This window comes from Vanessa tameamea, chromosome 3 (genome assembly GCF_037043105.1).
Source record: "Vanessa tameamea isolate UH-Manoa-2023 chromosome 3, ilVanTame1 primary haplotype, whole genome shotgun sequence".
NCBI classification, from domain to species: domain Eukaryota; kingdom Metazoa; phylum Arthropoda; class Insecta; order Lepidoptera; family Nymphalidae; genus Vanessa; species Vanessa tameamea.
Window position 1 is genome coordinate 11,283,446 of NC_087311.1, and position 17,141 is coordinate 11,300,586.

The 17,141-nt window shown below is 31.7% G+C and overlaps 1 protein-coding gene across 2 annotated transcripts in view; it reads left to right on the plus strand.

Moving 5' to 3' along the window:
- Window positions 1-17,141, plus strand: part of LOC113397326 (nephrin-like) — a 212,313-nt gene that overhangs the window by 101,832 nt on the left and 93,340 nt on the right. For both annotated transcript variants that reach the window (XM_026635625.2, XM_026635624.2), the window contains exon 3: window positions 14,843-14,999. In XM_026635625.2, the coding sequence (XP_026491410.2) occupies window positions 14,843-14,999 (157 nt within the window). The remainder of the gene's footprint in view (window positions 1-14,842; window positions 15,000-17,141) is intronic.

The window sequence follows — 17,141 nt, forward strand, 5'->3', positions numbered from 1 at the left end:
AATTCATTACTGCTACATGTTTATCCTCCAACCCAGATTGGAGCAGCGTGGTAGAATTGTCTCCAAACCTCCTTTAAGGCCAGTCGTAGAACATTTACAGAGTGTAATTCACTTTACTTTACTCAAGTATAGTAAATCCGCAATTTTAAATACAATACCGAACTATATGATACTAATGGAATATTTTTATTCTTCTAATTAATTTCCAAGATGATTCCATGATTTCGCCAAATTTTACTAAATAACACAACATTGATACTAAAGTACAACGTTTTGTAATTCGTAAGCTTATTCGATATTTATCTAAAATTTAATTATTTATATGCACTATAGAAATAGCGTACAAAAACTATAAATAATAATAAAAATACAATTACGTATTCAATACTTGTTTTTAATTTTAAACAGTAAAGACATTCAATCATCAAATTTCCTTAGTCAGTTAATTATAAGGCTTAAAAATAAATAATATTAACGTCGTTTATTTTAACGTAAGTTTATTACGACTGTAAAGGGCCTAAGTTATTTATACCTTAAATGTCCCGTATCCGTCTCCAAGTATATGTTTCCGTTCATGTATATTATGTATCAGTAGAAAAATACCTAACTCGTTCAGTAAATAGGTCACCTGAAGTGGTCACCTCTGCTTATAGCCATGTACTTAGTAACAGGCATTAGGCATTCCCTACAACGCTAATGCGCTATTAACTGTGTTCTACGGGAAAACGAGAAATATGTTACTACAAATTCTGTATAAAAAAAAAACACTCACAAGAAAAAACCCATATAGTTACCATTTAAATTAATTAAAATAAATTTAAAGATAAAAGTACATTCTACGTTAATTATCGTAAAATTAAATACGTGTGCAAGAATTATGAAATTTTACGACGACGTCGTGCAGAGTGAAAACAGGGAATACGCACGCAATTTTCGCATTCATTCGATTGTTATACAAATCATAATCGTTTAAAAGATTTACTAGTGTTATAACTATACCCATTACCCACATTGTCATTGTAATTAAATGCGTATTTCAAATTAATTATATGCGTAATTCAAATAAAACGTTCGATTGATTTTTAGTAAGATGTTTTCTTTGTCTCTATTCAGAAGATAATTTTTGATGGAATTAATTTTATTGTCTATTAAAGTAATAAATATTTTTATGTTACAAAATCAGATAAACATATTTCAAACGCAATAGAAATTGCACTAAATTAATCGATCAATCAATCTATTGTTAAAAATATATATAAAACTACCTTGTCTGCACTAAGCACAACTACAAGTTCAAACAAGTATGCACTCTTCAGTACCTTACTAGCATATATCAGAAAGAGTTTCACCGCATGAAAAACAGTTACGCAATTCTAAAATCTTCGACTTTTCAGTCGAGCTGCTTCTAATTACTTTAAAGAAATAGAAAAAGTCATGAAGATTGAACTCTGGACCTCGCGATTAGCAGTCTTATAAGCTAGATACATTAAGGAGGATGATGATTCGTCCTAAACGGCTAAAATGAGCAATCTCCAGTGACTCAGTGAATCAGCAAACAACGCAGGACATTTTAGGTGTAGCGCTCCCTTAACCCGATGGGACGGCAGATCTGACACAAAGTTCAGGATCAACAGGCTAAGATGCTTTCTGAGGCATGAAAGTACACACACTTCCAACTTTCTGGAAGTTGAAAGTGCCCTAGGCTGTTATTGCCGAAAAACCCAGCATCTTTTTATCAGCCTGCCTTAGGGCTTTAAGCCACAATCTCGGTATCTAAAGCCATGTGTTATCTAGTCACTACACTGACGAGGCAGTTGGTTAAAGAGATATCTAACTGTGTTAGAAATGTTCTATTTCTTACGGCGTCGATATCTATGAGCAGAATTGACCGCTTACCATATGGCCCATTAGCATTAGAGCAAAAACGGATTTGATGAATGTTTCCATAACATGCAATCTTTCACTGAATTTAATTATTATTATTACACTCTAACGTCTGTATACCTTTGAAACTTTTTTAATAAATTAACCTTCAATAAGAAATATTCCATTTGTGTTATATGAAAGATTTATGAAAAGATTCCCATAATAGACTTCACTGTAGATTTATTGTATACGAACAATCTTGAAACTTGATTACTAATTCGAAAAAGAAATATTGATATACACACAAAGAAATATTATAACGCTCTGTTAACGTTTTTATTCCTCAATGAATATAGTATATTTAAATAACAGCCTATCATATCTTTGTGTTTTATATTCAGAACAGAACGTGACGTGAGAAATATGTTCTTATTTTAAAAGTTTATTAGAAAAAAAAACATCTAACTATATCATTCCATTTACTTACGAATAATCGAAGTGTTTTTATGATGATGTATTTATTTTTCGTCAATATTACGCGTTTGCATGTATCATTCCGCTTTTTGCAGGAATAATTACTAAGCGATCACGCGATCAGCCAATGAGGTGCCAATCTGAGATAAGCTAATTACTATCGTAACAGATACTAGAATTACTCGGCTAATGTTACATTTAACGGTCTTGATATTCGTAATTCAAGGTATACGGTTTTAATTAAAGTACCGTACAATTTACTCCGTGCGCTTGTATTGCAAGCGATTGAATAAATAATATTATTAACAAATGCATTTACTCTTATAGTAAATGTTTAAGCTTTTATAATTGCAAAGCAATATTATGCAATAATGTAAATACGAAAGTAACACTCTCTGTTACCTCTTCACGCTCATAGCTGAACCGATTTAGATGAAATTTCGTATGGAGATAGTTTAATATTCGGGGAAGGACATAGGCTACTTTTTTATTTACTCCTAGAGGGGGTAAAATAGGTCGTCACAGTTTGTGTGTTATAGGTAAAGTTTTATAAATTTCGCGCGGGCAAAGCCGCCAATTCTAGTTTAATATAAGTATTGGCAATATGACTTATAATTGAAGTTTACAATGAAAATATCCACTGATGAATATGTTATGTTGTTTCTACCTATAATTGTAGTGTCTAAGGCACTCTTTATAAGGGAATACAGAAATACAAACATTGCTGTTTTACGAAATAATAACTAGGAGGAGAACCGATGCTACTAACTTTAATTATGGTTAGTCCCATATATCGTTCAAGTAGTATTCAAAAACCAACTCTATGGGTTAGTTAGTATGGTTTATTTTAAACAAAGAGTGTTAATTTAATAAACCAATTGTTTTTTGTTTGTGCCCACGGTATTAGTTTCCATATTTTCGTTAATGATTAATAAAATACAAGTTCATTTTATTTACCAGTTAAGAAGTTGTATATGAAAAAAGAACTAAGTTATACCCAAATACGATATTAAACTTTTTTCCTATCTAAAGAACAATTGTAAAGTAACAAAAACAAATTTGTGTTATATTTTTAGAATGAACACATCAATTATATTTATATAAATTCTAACAATGTGAGTCGAGTAACAAAGTTATTTATCTATGAAGTTATAATATAGGTCCAGTATTCTCAAGTACTTGTTAGCAACAAGTTGGACAGTTAGAAAACTTACTGAAGTCACGGATTTCTGTCGAGATATATTTGTGGTAAGATGAAACACATATTTATTCACGAATGACCTCGTAAGTTGACCACTTAGCGAAGTATTATATTTAGGAGTAGGAATTTTTGCAGTAGGTACAACTTCCTCATCATTATAAACAAACAGCAATACTTACCTTATTCTGGCTTAAAGACTGAGCGAGCTAGTGTAACTGTAGCCACAAGGGTCATATCATCCTAATTCCCACGGTTAGCGGCATTGGTTAAAGACAAAAAAATACATGGCCGATAACCAATTGTCGTCAGTTCAAATCAGTACTACTTCAGTTTACATATTGTGCTTAAAATTCACTTATCATGGTTGGCGGGAAAAGTACATTGTGATTGAAAAAATAACGCCACACTCATTCTGTACTCATCTCCAATTCCTGTTTCTTATGAAATTTGAAATTTTGAATATAAGAGGATTTTATATTTTAAATTTTGAGAGAGACCTGCTTTTTGCTCTGTTTTCGATGGATGGGAGATTAGGCCTAGCATTGGGAATTCGTCAATAAATTAAAAAACTGCTATAAAATTCCAACGTATCGTGTTTTTATTTTTTGTTGTAAATTTATTATATGTACTCATCTTCAATTTCTCTTCCTTATTGATATTTTTAAAAGGAATTCAATTCTAAAAACATTTCTAGGACTACGCTCGGGTTAACATGCGTTTGCCCTAAATATTGACGAAAAAAAAAAATGGATTATTCACGGTGTGAGCTAAACATCGACGTTATTAGCTCAATCGAGAATTGAATATCGAATATTAACTGTCAAAGTGTCTGTAACTGACAACCGGTTCCGATATAAGTGTCTCCCTCAGACTGAATAAAATACATTATTTTGATCGGTGTCACCATTTATATCAATTAAATTATATAGAAACTAGACGAAAACCCCGTTTCGTTCGGGTGAAATAAATAAAATTAAACAAATACGGTTATGATTAATTATCAAGCATCTATATTTTCTATTTAGGTGGAGAAAACTAACAATAATCTTTCTTTACGCAGCTTTCTGAATGCACTCATAAACGTCAAACGTGGCCACCCATCGAACTGTCATGTCATTGATCTAATATTGAAATATCTCGAGTATACGAATTTTGCGAATATATGTGTGTTATCGACTAAAAATCATATTTTTTTAACGATCAATAATTGTGGATAGGTTTCGATCGGGTCTATCTTAAGCGTGCACGAAATTAATATAGAAGATAATTGTTAAATAAAATTTCCATGAATTTAAGTGTTGTACGATGATTAAATATTGCTTCAGAAATATGTGACTACTAAATGAAAAATAAGTATAAATTTTATTGAATTTCAAATCAGTCGAGTTATTGTGTAATAACGACCTCGAACGTCACCGCAAAACAGGACCAGATATTATATCAGAAAGTAATACGCGACATTGATTATTATAACACTTAACGTGTTAAGCTATTTAAATGCACATTGTTTACGCTAAAATGTAAAATAGTTTAAAACTAATGTGCTTGTGTTACTTTTCCTTTTGACTTAAATAATCTATATTTGTCTCTACATTTCGCTTTTTTTTTAACATCTTCCCTTGTCATTTTGTTTATAATTGTCTTTTCAATATTGTGTACAATTAAGAATATTTACTTCATATTATAAGGCACACCAACGTCAAATTCATAAATGATTACTACGAGTGCACACCATAGATTATAAATATATCATATAGGTATGCAAAACATTTACAGGAAGACGTATTCAAATTTCGTCGTTACATTTTTTTAACTTAGTATTACAATGATTTGAATATTCCACTAACATATTTAACGGATAAAGTAAGAAAATTGATTTCATTTTCACTTCATTTGATTTATGAGTGAGATATGAAGTGATTTCTTGAAGAATATCTGTGATACATTTTATACTAGTTACAATTTTCCATATACGAATCACATGCGTAACATTAAATAAAGTAAATCACTAATAGATAATCCAACAAGCACCATAAGCCGATTATATTGTATGCAAATCGGTAACTTATACATAGTGTAAACCTGTCATTGGTACAAACACAAGATACATACTCATATTAGTGCTGATATGAATAATTATATCATTTAACAAGTAATTTTGTCAGAAGTATGTTTTGATTACTGTCAAATTTGTTGTTATTTTAGTGTAATCCACTAATATTATGAAGAAGTGAAATTTGTTTAACTAATTACCAAAGTCGAAAATTGCTTTTAACTTTTTTTAACATCAACAGCTTGTAAATTTTCCACTGCTGGGCTAAGGCCTCCTCTCCCTTTGAGGAGAAGGTTTGGAGCATATTCCACCTCGCTGCTCCTATGCGGGTTGGTGGATACACATGTGGCAAAATTTCGTTGAAATTAGACACATGCAGGTTTACTCGCGATGTTTTCCTTCACTGCCGAGCACGAGATGAATTATAAACACAAATTAAGCACATGAAAATTCAGTGGTGCTTGCCTGGGTTTGAACCTGCAATCATCGGTTAAGATGCATGCGTTCTAACTATTGGGCCATCTCGGCTTTCATAGGGTTTTAAACTAACTTAAACTTGGATCTCTTCAAGAAAAGAGCCTTCACGTTTCATATAAGCCGGCTACGCACCTGCAAGCCCCCCGGTGTTGCAGATGTCCATGGGCGGTATTAATCACTTTCCATCAGGTGAGCCTCCTGCCTGTTTGCCACCTATAGTTTAATAAATATTATATTATTTTCTTTATTAATAAATTATACCCCTGAGAAGCTGAGGTGGGTCGCTAGTGAGTGATATTAATATAAGACAGTATACACCTTTGTGTGTACAAGGTGTACTGTCTCTTAGTTTAATATACATACGTATTAGTTTAGCTTAAAGGTTATTTTTATCGTAGAGTAATTTTAAAAGCCATATTTTTATATATGTTACGCGGTAAACAAATTTCATTAAAATTTTAATTGAACTGGACAATTTAATGCGACATACTAAAAAATCTAATAATAATAACTGGTTAATTTATTCTTTGACATTGAATGGATTTGAGCAGTGTTTAGAGTTCTAAGCGACGTATAAATACTTTTATTTTCTAAATATTATTATTCAGTTATCATTTAGTGAAAATACGAAGATAAATTTAGATTAGGTTTCACCGAACGAGTCAATCAAAATTACAATTTAAATGAAATTGGTCCGTGATTTCGCATAAAGTTGAAACGATTGACAAAATTCGGTAAAATTATAACGTCACTGGTGCCTTTGACAATAACTCTGTGGCCTGTACAACATTATTATCACCATTATCAGTTTTGTTCATGAATAACGACACAAAGGCAATGAAATGATCGGTAATGGCTAATTCGATAATTTGCCAAATTACCAACTGACTATCATGTCAATGTACTCAATTACCTTTTTGTACGAAATTAAAAAAAAAATCCCTAAAGTCGATTAAATTTCAGCGATGTACTATCAATATCTAGAGTTACATCTAACACAAATCCAATTAATTTTGATGGAAATTTTGTAGTTTTAACGATCCGTCCATTAAACATTTCGGGGAATTTATGTTTTGTTTCTACTAGAAATTGGGTGGATATTACTTAGTCGTAACGAATACGAAGAAAGAAATACTGATCATGAAATAACCCATCCTGTATATGGAACTAGTCATCTCTTAGGATATACATACATACATATAATATGGCAAACATTTTACCAACATCGCTAACCTTCGTCAGAGTCAATTCAGATAATCAAAGCTACGAAAAACCTTCGTATTAATATATAAGTTTTACGAACCTGTCGACATTATTGAAAGTAAAATAAGATTTGAAATAAAAAAAATATTTCTATTAATATGACATTATACATATAATAATAGTGACGTAATGACTTTGCTTTGGAATAATTGTAAGGGTTGATAGTTAAAAAAATAGAAATAGGTATATTGATGACAAAGAGCCAATTTGAGATAAAATATCGAATTCGTTTTATCGTAACGTAATGTTTCGTTAACAATTTTTTTTGTTCATTTTACAATTGTACAATTTTTCCAATCTATACTAATATCATAAACAAAAAAGTCACTTTGTCGGTCGGTCTGTTACACTCAGTTAGAGTACCTAGTGAGTTTCGTACCGGTTCTCTTTAATAGAATCTACTTCCGGAACCGGTGGTAGCTTCACATTTAATTCTACGCTGTAAAATAGCGATTCAAAAGTGCTTTTATGAGCCTACTTGAATGATTTAATTTTGATTTTCGATGGAGTTCATGATATTTTGGTATGAAGCTGTAACTCTAAGTTAAAAATGTATACAATTTATTCGTAAAAGTACGCAAAACACGATATAAAACTCATATCACTCTAACCAAAAACTGAACCGAAAATCGAATAACATCGTTTCATATAAATTAAGTTATAAAAATATGTGTTTTACATAACTTTTTTTATTATTATAAAGGTATAAAATAGAGTCTCAAGCTTTCATAACTTCCATTCATTCGCACCTTAAATTATGGGTTAAGGTCGAGTTACTTAACACGAAACTTCGACAATCTCGATGTTACTTTGAGCACGATTTCTTAAATTCTAGTATATTTTTTTCCTAACCCGATATTATACAATAACGATACTGTAACGTGGTTACTTATAATAAATGTTTGTACTTTGGAAATTTATTTCTAGCAGCTATTTGACACGACTTGTATATATTTATGTACAATATAATGAAATAATTTTTTTTTTACTATTACATAATATAAATAGACGGCTGAGTCAATGGGCCACCTGATGGAAAGTGTAGGCAGTAAAAATATAAATCATTCCTTAAAAACAGCAATGCGCCACCAAAATAGGTAACTAAGATGTCATGTCGATTGTGCCTGTAATTACACCAGCTCACTTTCTTTTTAAATCAAAACACAACAATATCGAATATTGTTGTTTGGCGGTAGACTATGTTATGAGTGAGTAGTACCTAGCTAGAAGCTTGCATGAAGTCCTACCATCAATTACACTGTTTAATGATACAATAACTATCGAGCAAGATCTTACTTTTCAATTCTGCCTATATTCTTATGATAAAACTATAAAATCTCTAATCGGATGTTCGAACGATGAGTGAGAAAATGTTACCACAGGCGCAACATTATATCTTAGTTCTCAATGTTGGTGGCGATGTAAGGAATGGTTAATATTTCTTACAGCGCCAATGTCCAAGGGCGGTGGTGACCAATTACCATCAGTTGGCCCATTTGCTCGTCTACGTACTAACATAATATAAAAAAAATCTAAGCGCTTATTTTGTGTTACAGAAATACTTCATGTGGTTTATTTTATCTTGATAGGAATTAGCACAAGTACGTGTGTGTCAAATAAATTAATCTAAATATTTACATTTAAATTGCATTATTTTATTGTTTTAATCGTACTATATGAACTTTTTTATTAGCAACAGCTAATCGTTTTTACTTCTTAGCATTTGTGACAGTTCAGGACAAGATTTTCACAATTTCCGAAGTAGTCAAACTCAATTATTTTACAACAATTTCGTAATTATTCTAGAATTTAATAACTCTACGTACTATTGACAGTTTTAAATTAGTTTCGTTATAGTCGTTTTAGTTTCCGAAAATTTAGCTAGGAAAATTTAAATTACATTTTAGACGGTACTAAAGGTAGGTACGTACGCCATTGTATTTTATTCATAGTTACCAATACAATAATTACAATTTGTAATAAAAAACTCTTTCCATCTAAAGCTTGTACAACGTACGTTCTTTCTATTATATAAATATGAACGACAAAATATTCCCGCGATATATGTGATTACTATTTTCCGAGTAACAAGTCTGTTTTTCCGAGAAGTTCTATCTCTTACGAATTCAATGCGAATAAAAGAGACAATATATGAGTGAGAGTTTGTATATTAGAACGTGGACGCATTAGTCAACGAAATAAAATTACGGGGTAGCGCCCACCCCAAGTAAGCTAGGACAATTTTATAGGGGTCTACACGCAATATTCACAATATTTTATTTGCTCGGTTCACTGTATTGAACGAATATTTATATAATATGGTTGCGTAAAACTGAAAATTATCATTTTAAAGTTAGTAAACAAAAGCCCGCGAAATATGAATTCTGGGTGATTTTTCGACTTTATTTTCTTTCCATTGTACATACATATTTGTACGTACATTAATGTAATTTCGATCTCACATGAACGTAACATTACCAAAAGTATAAAAATATAGTCATCACTGACACAAATCAAATTTGAAGCATAGTAAATATATTTTTCTTATACTAAAATATATAGAATTCGTGCTAAGCACACGTAGAGGAGTAGGAAGAAGAGGAGGAGAAGCAGTAACATGGTACATAAGAGACTGTCGTGACAGTTGGCGTCAAGGAATACAAGTCTGTCTTCCTTCCAAGGTCCACCTTTAGATAATTCACATAAAAACTAAATAATACCAGTCCGGATTTAATCTAGCAACTTTCATTAATGATTTACTAGTGACAAATAAAATTTACTAGTGAAAAAAATCCGAAGGTATATTACAAAAAAAAAAATACAAAAATGCAAGGATAAATACCATCACATAAGGTTCTCATGCTCATAATCCGAACGGCCGCCAAATCTTGAACACAGGACCTCGATATATAAAGCGTTATGAGCTAGCAACTAGACCGACAGTAGTCATTAAATTATGATTACGCTGCTTAACAAAATAAGTCTATAATTTTTGGATTTTATAAATATACATTATATTTCAATTTTCATAGAGATTATACACGTTGCGTGTGAACCATTCCACCAGGGAAAAAACCGCTAAAATATTACATGATACGGTCTACTAACCGTCGACATACATTACCAAGGTTAGAATTACGAGTATATGGTAAAATATATTACAAATGATACTATTGTATATTTATAAATGTTAATCGTTTAGAAACCAAGCCAATAAAAAAATACATACATAATGTACGAATGGACTAAATTGAAGTGACCAAAAGTCAGTTCACTAATAAGGAGATATTAAAACAGACAGCGATATTATAATATATATTTCTACATAAAATTTTATACATACATGAGTAGAGTTTAATTAAATATCTTCATTTACATAAGAATTATTATCATGAAGTCCTTAAATATATACAAATATGATTTAAAAATAGTTACCGTATAAATCTTAACCGCTTGGAATGGTGGCAAGAAGCATTTAGCCACAAAAGAACTAGCCCTCCTGTCACCAGTGGAGGCAATAAGGGGAGGTGTTATACTTTTAATGAAACCTTTTGCATTACTAATCTAAGGGCCAAGTGATTCAACATCAAATAGTAAACATCGCCTTAGGTGTGCGCGAAGAAATTCGTTGCAAGTTTTCAACCAAATATACGAATATTTAATAAAATCATGTTAAAAATATAAGAACTTTTAATTTATTTATATAATACTACTGGTCACTATAACCCATGCACACTGTTACCGTAAGAAATTTTAACCGTACCTAACATCGTCCATGCGCCATAAACCTTAGGAAATGAGCCATGTCCCTTGTGCCTGTAGTTACAGAAGCTCACTTACCCAAATAGCCTTAAGCACTTAGGTGTTTTTTTTTTTTTTTCAAAAATAATAGTGTATTTACATAATACAATGCACATGTAAAATATTTAAAATGTATATGCTCAAGACTACGTGACTACGCTACAAAGCAACGTCGAAATGTCTTTTATAACTCCAGAGCCTAAGGATTTAGCACAACGCAAATCCATTAGGAGTCTCAAAATATGACCCAGATTTCAAATCCTTTTCAAGTCCTCAGGAACCTATCGAACGGTCTAGTTTCGGCAACAATATTGTGTTTACGCTTTACTCGAAAATATGGCCGTAAAGAATTCAATAACGCGAACTAGGACCTGCGTTCAAAGGTAGAAGGTTTGAAGTAACGAAATACGAAGCCTTAGCAATATTTAATAAAATATGTTTAATGATGTGAAACCTTGGAATTTGATATTAATTATTACTTTTGAACGCAAGGCCTACCTACCTACCTACATTTCACGTTGCGAGGAACGTGAAATGTAGGTAGGTTATTTTAATTTTCATCTTGTCCGTATGGGATATATTAATGTTTAATTTTGATGGTGACTTCGATATGATGATAATGACTTTTAAACAATTAACAGTTTACATTTAAACAAAATAGATATTATTAGCTTTTTTTGATAGTATATCAACTACATTTAAGAAGGTCTATTGGCCTCGTGGCTAGTTTATTAGGCTGCGGTACCCGAGTTTGAGTCTCGTGTATGGTTAATTACAAAGTAATTAGCTATTACTTATTATAGTTGTTTCCTTTTCCATTATAAAATTATTATTTTTTTATAATATATTATTATTGGACAGTCACTTAACTTGTGGGTGGCCATTACTCAGCCGAGATTTACGTCCATCAAAAATACAAAAGCAGTCCTGCCGCAAAATATTGTTAAGAGTACGTCGTCTATAAATAATAGTCAAAATCTCTCGTCCGTCAGTTCTCATACGTAGGGATTATACGGCATTGCGAATGTAAGCCATGTCTACTTCGCAGACCCTGCGTCAACGCTTTTTACAAACAATGCTCAACTGCGGATACTAAGCAGCTTTAAATTTTATTATGTCGGAAAATGAGAAAGAATAACATGACGTCATAGTAAGACACCACTACACTATCGCACTATAACGTTTTGCTTGCTATGAAACTATTTATTTGCTTAAGTTTTTTTTTCATTGGCTTCGGTGGGCGTCAGGTGGCCTGCCTGATGGTAAGTTGTTAACACTGCCGAAAGAAATGGACAAGGTTTGAAATTTTAATCCATTATTATACAACCAATGTGCCTTGGGAACTGAGATGTTATCTGCACCCGGAATACATACTAAGCATTAATACTTTGTGGTAGAATATTTGATGAGTGGATGGTACCTACGCAGACTGATTTGTATATCCACAATGGTATCCATCGGATAACTTGTGTATTAACTAGAACGTACTTTTCAATTAAAACAAATTAAATAAGAGAGATAATTCAAGTAATTACAAAAATGGCATCTATATGGACAATATTTTGTTAAGACTTATAGAATACCAGTTACCACCCGCGGGTTTGCCCCCGTGTAAGGTACCAGAAGTCCCAGAAGTAGGTATTCCATGATCTTTTATATACCCCTTTAGTAAACATGAAGGCGTAACAAACGAATAAACGTACATTCGCGTTTGTAACATTCGTTAGGATATTTTATATGACAACCTGCCTTCCCTTCGCACCCTTCGCATTATAATCTTTTTTTTTTTAAATAAATATTGGACAACATCACATACATTACTTTGATCCCAATGTAAGTAGCTAAAGCACTTGTGTTATGGAAAATCAGAAGTAACGACGGTACCACAAACACCCAGACCCAAGACAACAAGAAACTAATGAACTTTATCTGCATCGATTCGGCCGGGAATCGAACCCGGGACCTCGGAGTGGCGTACCCATGAAAACCGGTGTACACACTACTCGACCACGGAGGTCTTCAAACCTTATAACCTCATATAACCCCTCTGTTAGTAGAGTGGACCGCATCTACAATGGGAGTTCGATAATATTAATATATACAAGAATATAGAAAACAATGGACATTAATTTTAATAATAATTTTAATTCATTAAAACATTAATAATAGCGTTTAATTGTGAGTAATCGCTTAGCCTGTTCATTTTCATAATGTTTTGTATGTTTATATAAAAATATAAAAAAGCCTTAATATCTAAATACACTCGTTCCTTAATTTATCGACAGTAAAAAACAGACGAATATATACTAATATTATAAAAAGGTAAAATGAGTTTGTTTGTATGTAATGTAGAGGGTAATCTCTAGAACTAATGATACCATTGTTTTGTTTTTTACTGGTATTTCTAATAATCTATCATAAATATAATTTATAATCTGTATTTATAATCTGTATCGTTTTCTTAATTAATAAATAGCACCCGTGCGAAGCCGGGGCGTTCGCAGCGCGGGTGCTGATTCCAGTAACTTGTAATATTATATTTTATTCATGTGCCTTTAATTAGACTAACACACTATTTTTTTCAATAGTAACTCCACACCTGTCTAAATAACACTAATTCAGTAATAGAACAAGATGTTCCAATATAAACATTTGCTTTTGAGATACATTAGGTGAGGCAAGTGATCACTCATAGTCAAGCAATATTAGCACAAAATATTTTCTCCTGAATATTATAACGTGTACCAAAAGGCAAAATAAACAGACGGGCTTTGTTTCCCGTCGGAGTAAGTACCACCTTCATCAATTTTAGTAACATATAATTCTGTATATTACTATGTTCTCATAAATGGGGCCATATCCGGTTATTCAAGAAGCGAATTGTTTTTTTACTGATGGCAGAAATGCCTACCAGTCACAACTCAAAAATATCTTAATAAAAACGTTACGTGAGTTTTGACGTCGCATGTACTCGTATGTGACATTAAAACGGCCTGTAGCTTCTATTTTTCGACTACTGATAAACAATATACATTAAAATAACGGTGGATTAAAACTTATTTTTTTCACTCCCTACTATTTTGGATCTTCGGGTATGAAACTACGAATATTGTATTATATACTAAAAATGTTACATCGGTTATTGTTCCGATTTAAACCCGCTGTGGAAATTTACCACGAGCTCTATCCATTGAGCCTAATTCTTCAATTCTTATAAAAACTATTTATTTAGTTTGTCTGTATTTTACTATGCGTCAAAATGATTTAGCTATGGATTAAAATTACCTATATTCATTTAGTTTAAAGGCTTTAAAATCAAATAGAATAAGGGAGAAAACAAAATACAAAATCATTTCCCGAAAATTCCCTTCAAAAGCAATAAATTCGACGTATGTAAAATATACTCTAAACAAACTATACAGAGCAAATATAAAAGAGACCTGATAAAATTAAAGACAAAGAAATATTGAAACTACCTACTTACTTACATAACCTATAATTACCAGAAACTGTTCTATTGTTGTTGTAATTTGTAATACACACACTACTACAACATCAAAATGCTTACAATATACCTACGCACACAAACAAAAAGTGTAATTTAATATGATCAATTTTCATATCACAAACACACCTAGAACAGTATAAAACCGCACTAAAGGCATGTTAACAGATAAATCATCTAATAAATTCTCTCTCCATATCAGGTAGTTCGTTGTCATCATCATCAGTCACCGGGACAGTTACACGCGTATCATCCGTCGTTGGCGGCGAAGCGAACTTGCCTTGTGACTCGCGTCCCCCTCAACGCAATGACAGTCTACTACTCGTCGTGTGGTATAGAGACGACAACCCAGTATACAGGTATGTAACCGAGCCGGGTAATGCAAACAGGTCACATGTATTTTTTTATCTCATTCATTGTCCGCGGTTTTTTTTTACATAACATGAATTATAAAGAGTTTGGTTTTTAGACACATTCGTAAATTTTAATTTATTCAACGCGATTACTTTGGTAAGAACGTTATAATTTAATATGAAGTAGATTTTAAATAAACCTACCGAGTTAAAGAATTATATTCGAAACAGTTTTCAAGATGTATTTTTAAATTTTATCCGTTCCTTATCAGAACTCATCCTTTAAGATAAAGAGATATCATAGTAGTCCACGATTTTACTTGAGAACTTAGTTTCTATGAAAGATTAATCTTAGCGTTTCTACGTTTCGAAACTTTAGTATTTTAATACAGAAGAATCTTACAGAAATGAAACTCTAAGTGGTAACGTCTGCAAAAGACATTGGCGTTATAATTAGCTACCTAGAGCTTCCCAAGCCGAGTGAAAGTAGAATATAATAAAAATAACGGAGTTCCATTTGCGTTGAACAACATTTACAAAAAAAAAAACTGACTAAAGTATCGTAATATATATACAAAATATACAATAAAACCGGCCAAGTGCGAATCGGACTCACGCACGAAAGGTTCCGTACCATGTATCTATAAAAACGGCAAAAAAATCATGCCTGTTGTAGGGAGCCCACATAAATATTTATTTTATTCTGTTTTTTTTTTTTAATATTTGTTGTTATAGTGGCAACAGGAATACATCATCTGTGAAAGTTTCAACGGTCCAACTATTACGGTTCATGAGATACAGCCTGGTGACAGACGAACAGACAGACGGACGGACAGAGTCTTACCCTTTGGGCACGGAACCCTAAAAACGAATACACAAAAATATATAGACTGTGGTTTATATTTCATCATATATTTTAACATGTTTGTATTGTACACAACTGTTGGCCTCGTATTTCATATAGAGTCGGTATGGAGTGAATTTGAGTATGGGCAATCATCTATAAGCCAATTTATATAATATGATATTCGTGTGTAAGCAAACCTCCTTTCAAATAGAGCTCTTCCCTACTAATAAGATAATTACTTTACTGTAATTCGATTGATGTAAGTTCTATTTCACTTCTTCATCGTGTATCGATACAAAATTATGTAACAATATATTTTTTTCTGTTATTTTTCAAAAGGTGATTTGGTTATATTTCTAGAAACGTCTATACAATAAATTGTAGAACGATGACCAATTAGATATTCCCCTGAGGCAAAATATAGGGATCGAGGCTTCCTTGGAATAACTATTTAACTTCACACTATATAAGTCTTATCATTTAAATCCAAATATAAATAATCCATCAGTAGTTCAATCACTAAACATTTTATTTAACATTTTCGTTTTTAATATGTTATTCAATTTATTGAGTGTTAATAAAAAAAAAAATGTGTTTAACAATATTTGCCGCTCTCTATCAGCAGTTCCTAGTGATATATTTTATAAGGTTGATAATAAAATAAATATTATACACGCGTGGGCATAGAACATGTTACACTAGAATCCATTAAAAAGGTTTTTATCAAACGTTATGTATATCAAAATATACCCACCCACCATTTTTAGAGTAATTAAATTATCTATCAAAGTCATGTAGTTACAATAAATGAGAATGGACCACTTCGTCTTAACATGCAGGTAACGTAAGATCCGAAACGAGACTCTTGGGTATCCAAATCAAAAATATACATATCAGTATTTATGTCAATCAACCCGTACTGTGACGGGAAAACCGCTTAAAAATATAATTCTGTAAAATTCCGATAAGAACAAGAATGATTGAGTAATTGAATAATCGATCAAATATATTTTTGAAAAAAAAAGAACAATTGAAGTCGACACAGTAATAGTAGTAATATGTTGTATCATATTGTCGAAATATTTACGTCAATATGTATATTATTGCAGTAAACGACAAACTGGTGAAATCATTGTTTTCAATTTCGTAAATGTATAAAGCATAACAATCAGTATTATACTTTGATATTTAAAATATTTCATTTGCATTGATTGCTTTTTAATTTTTTTTTAACTTCAAATTTACATAATTTAATTGGTATATATTATTTAATGAATAACATCAATTAAAATTAATTGATA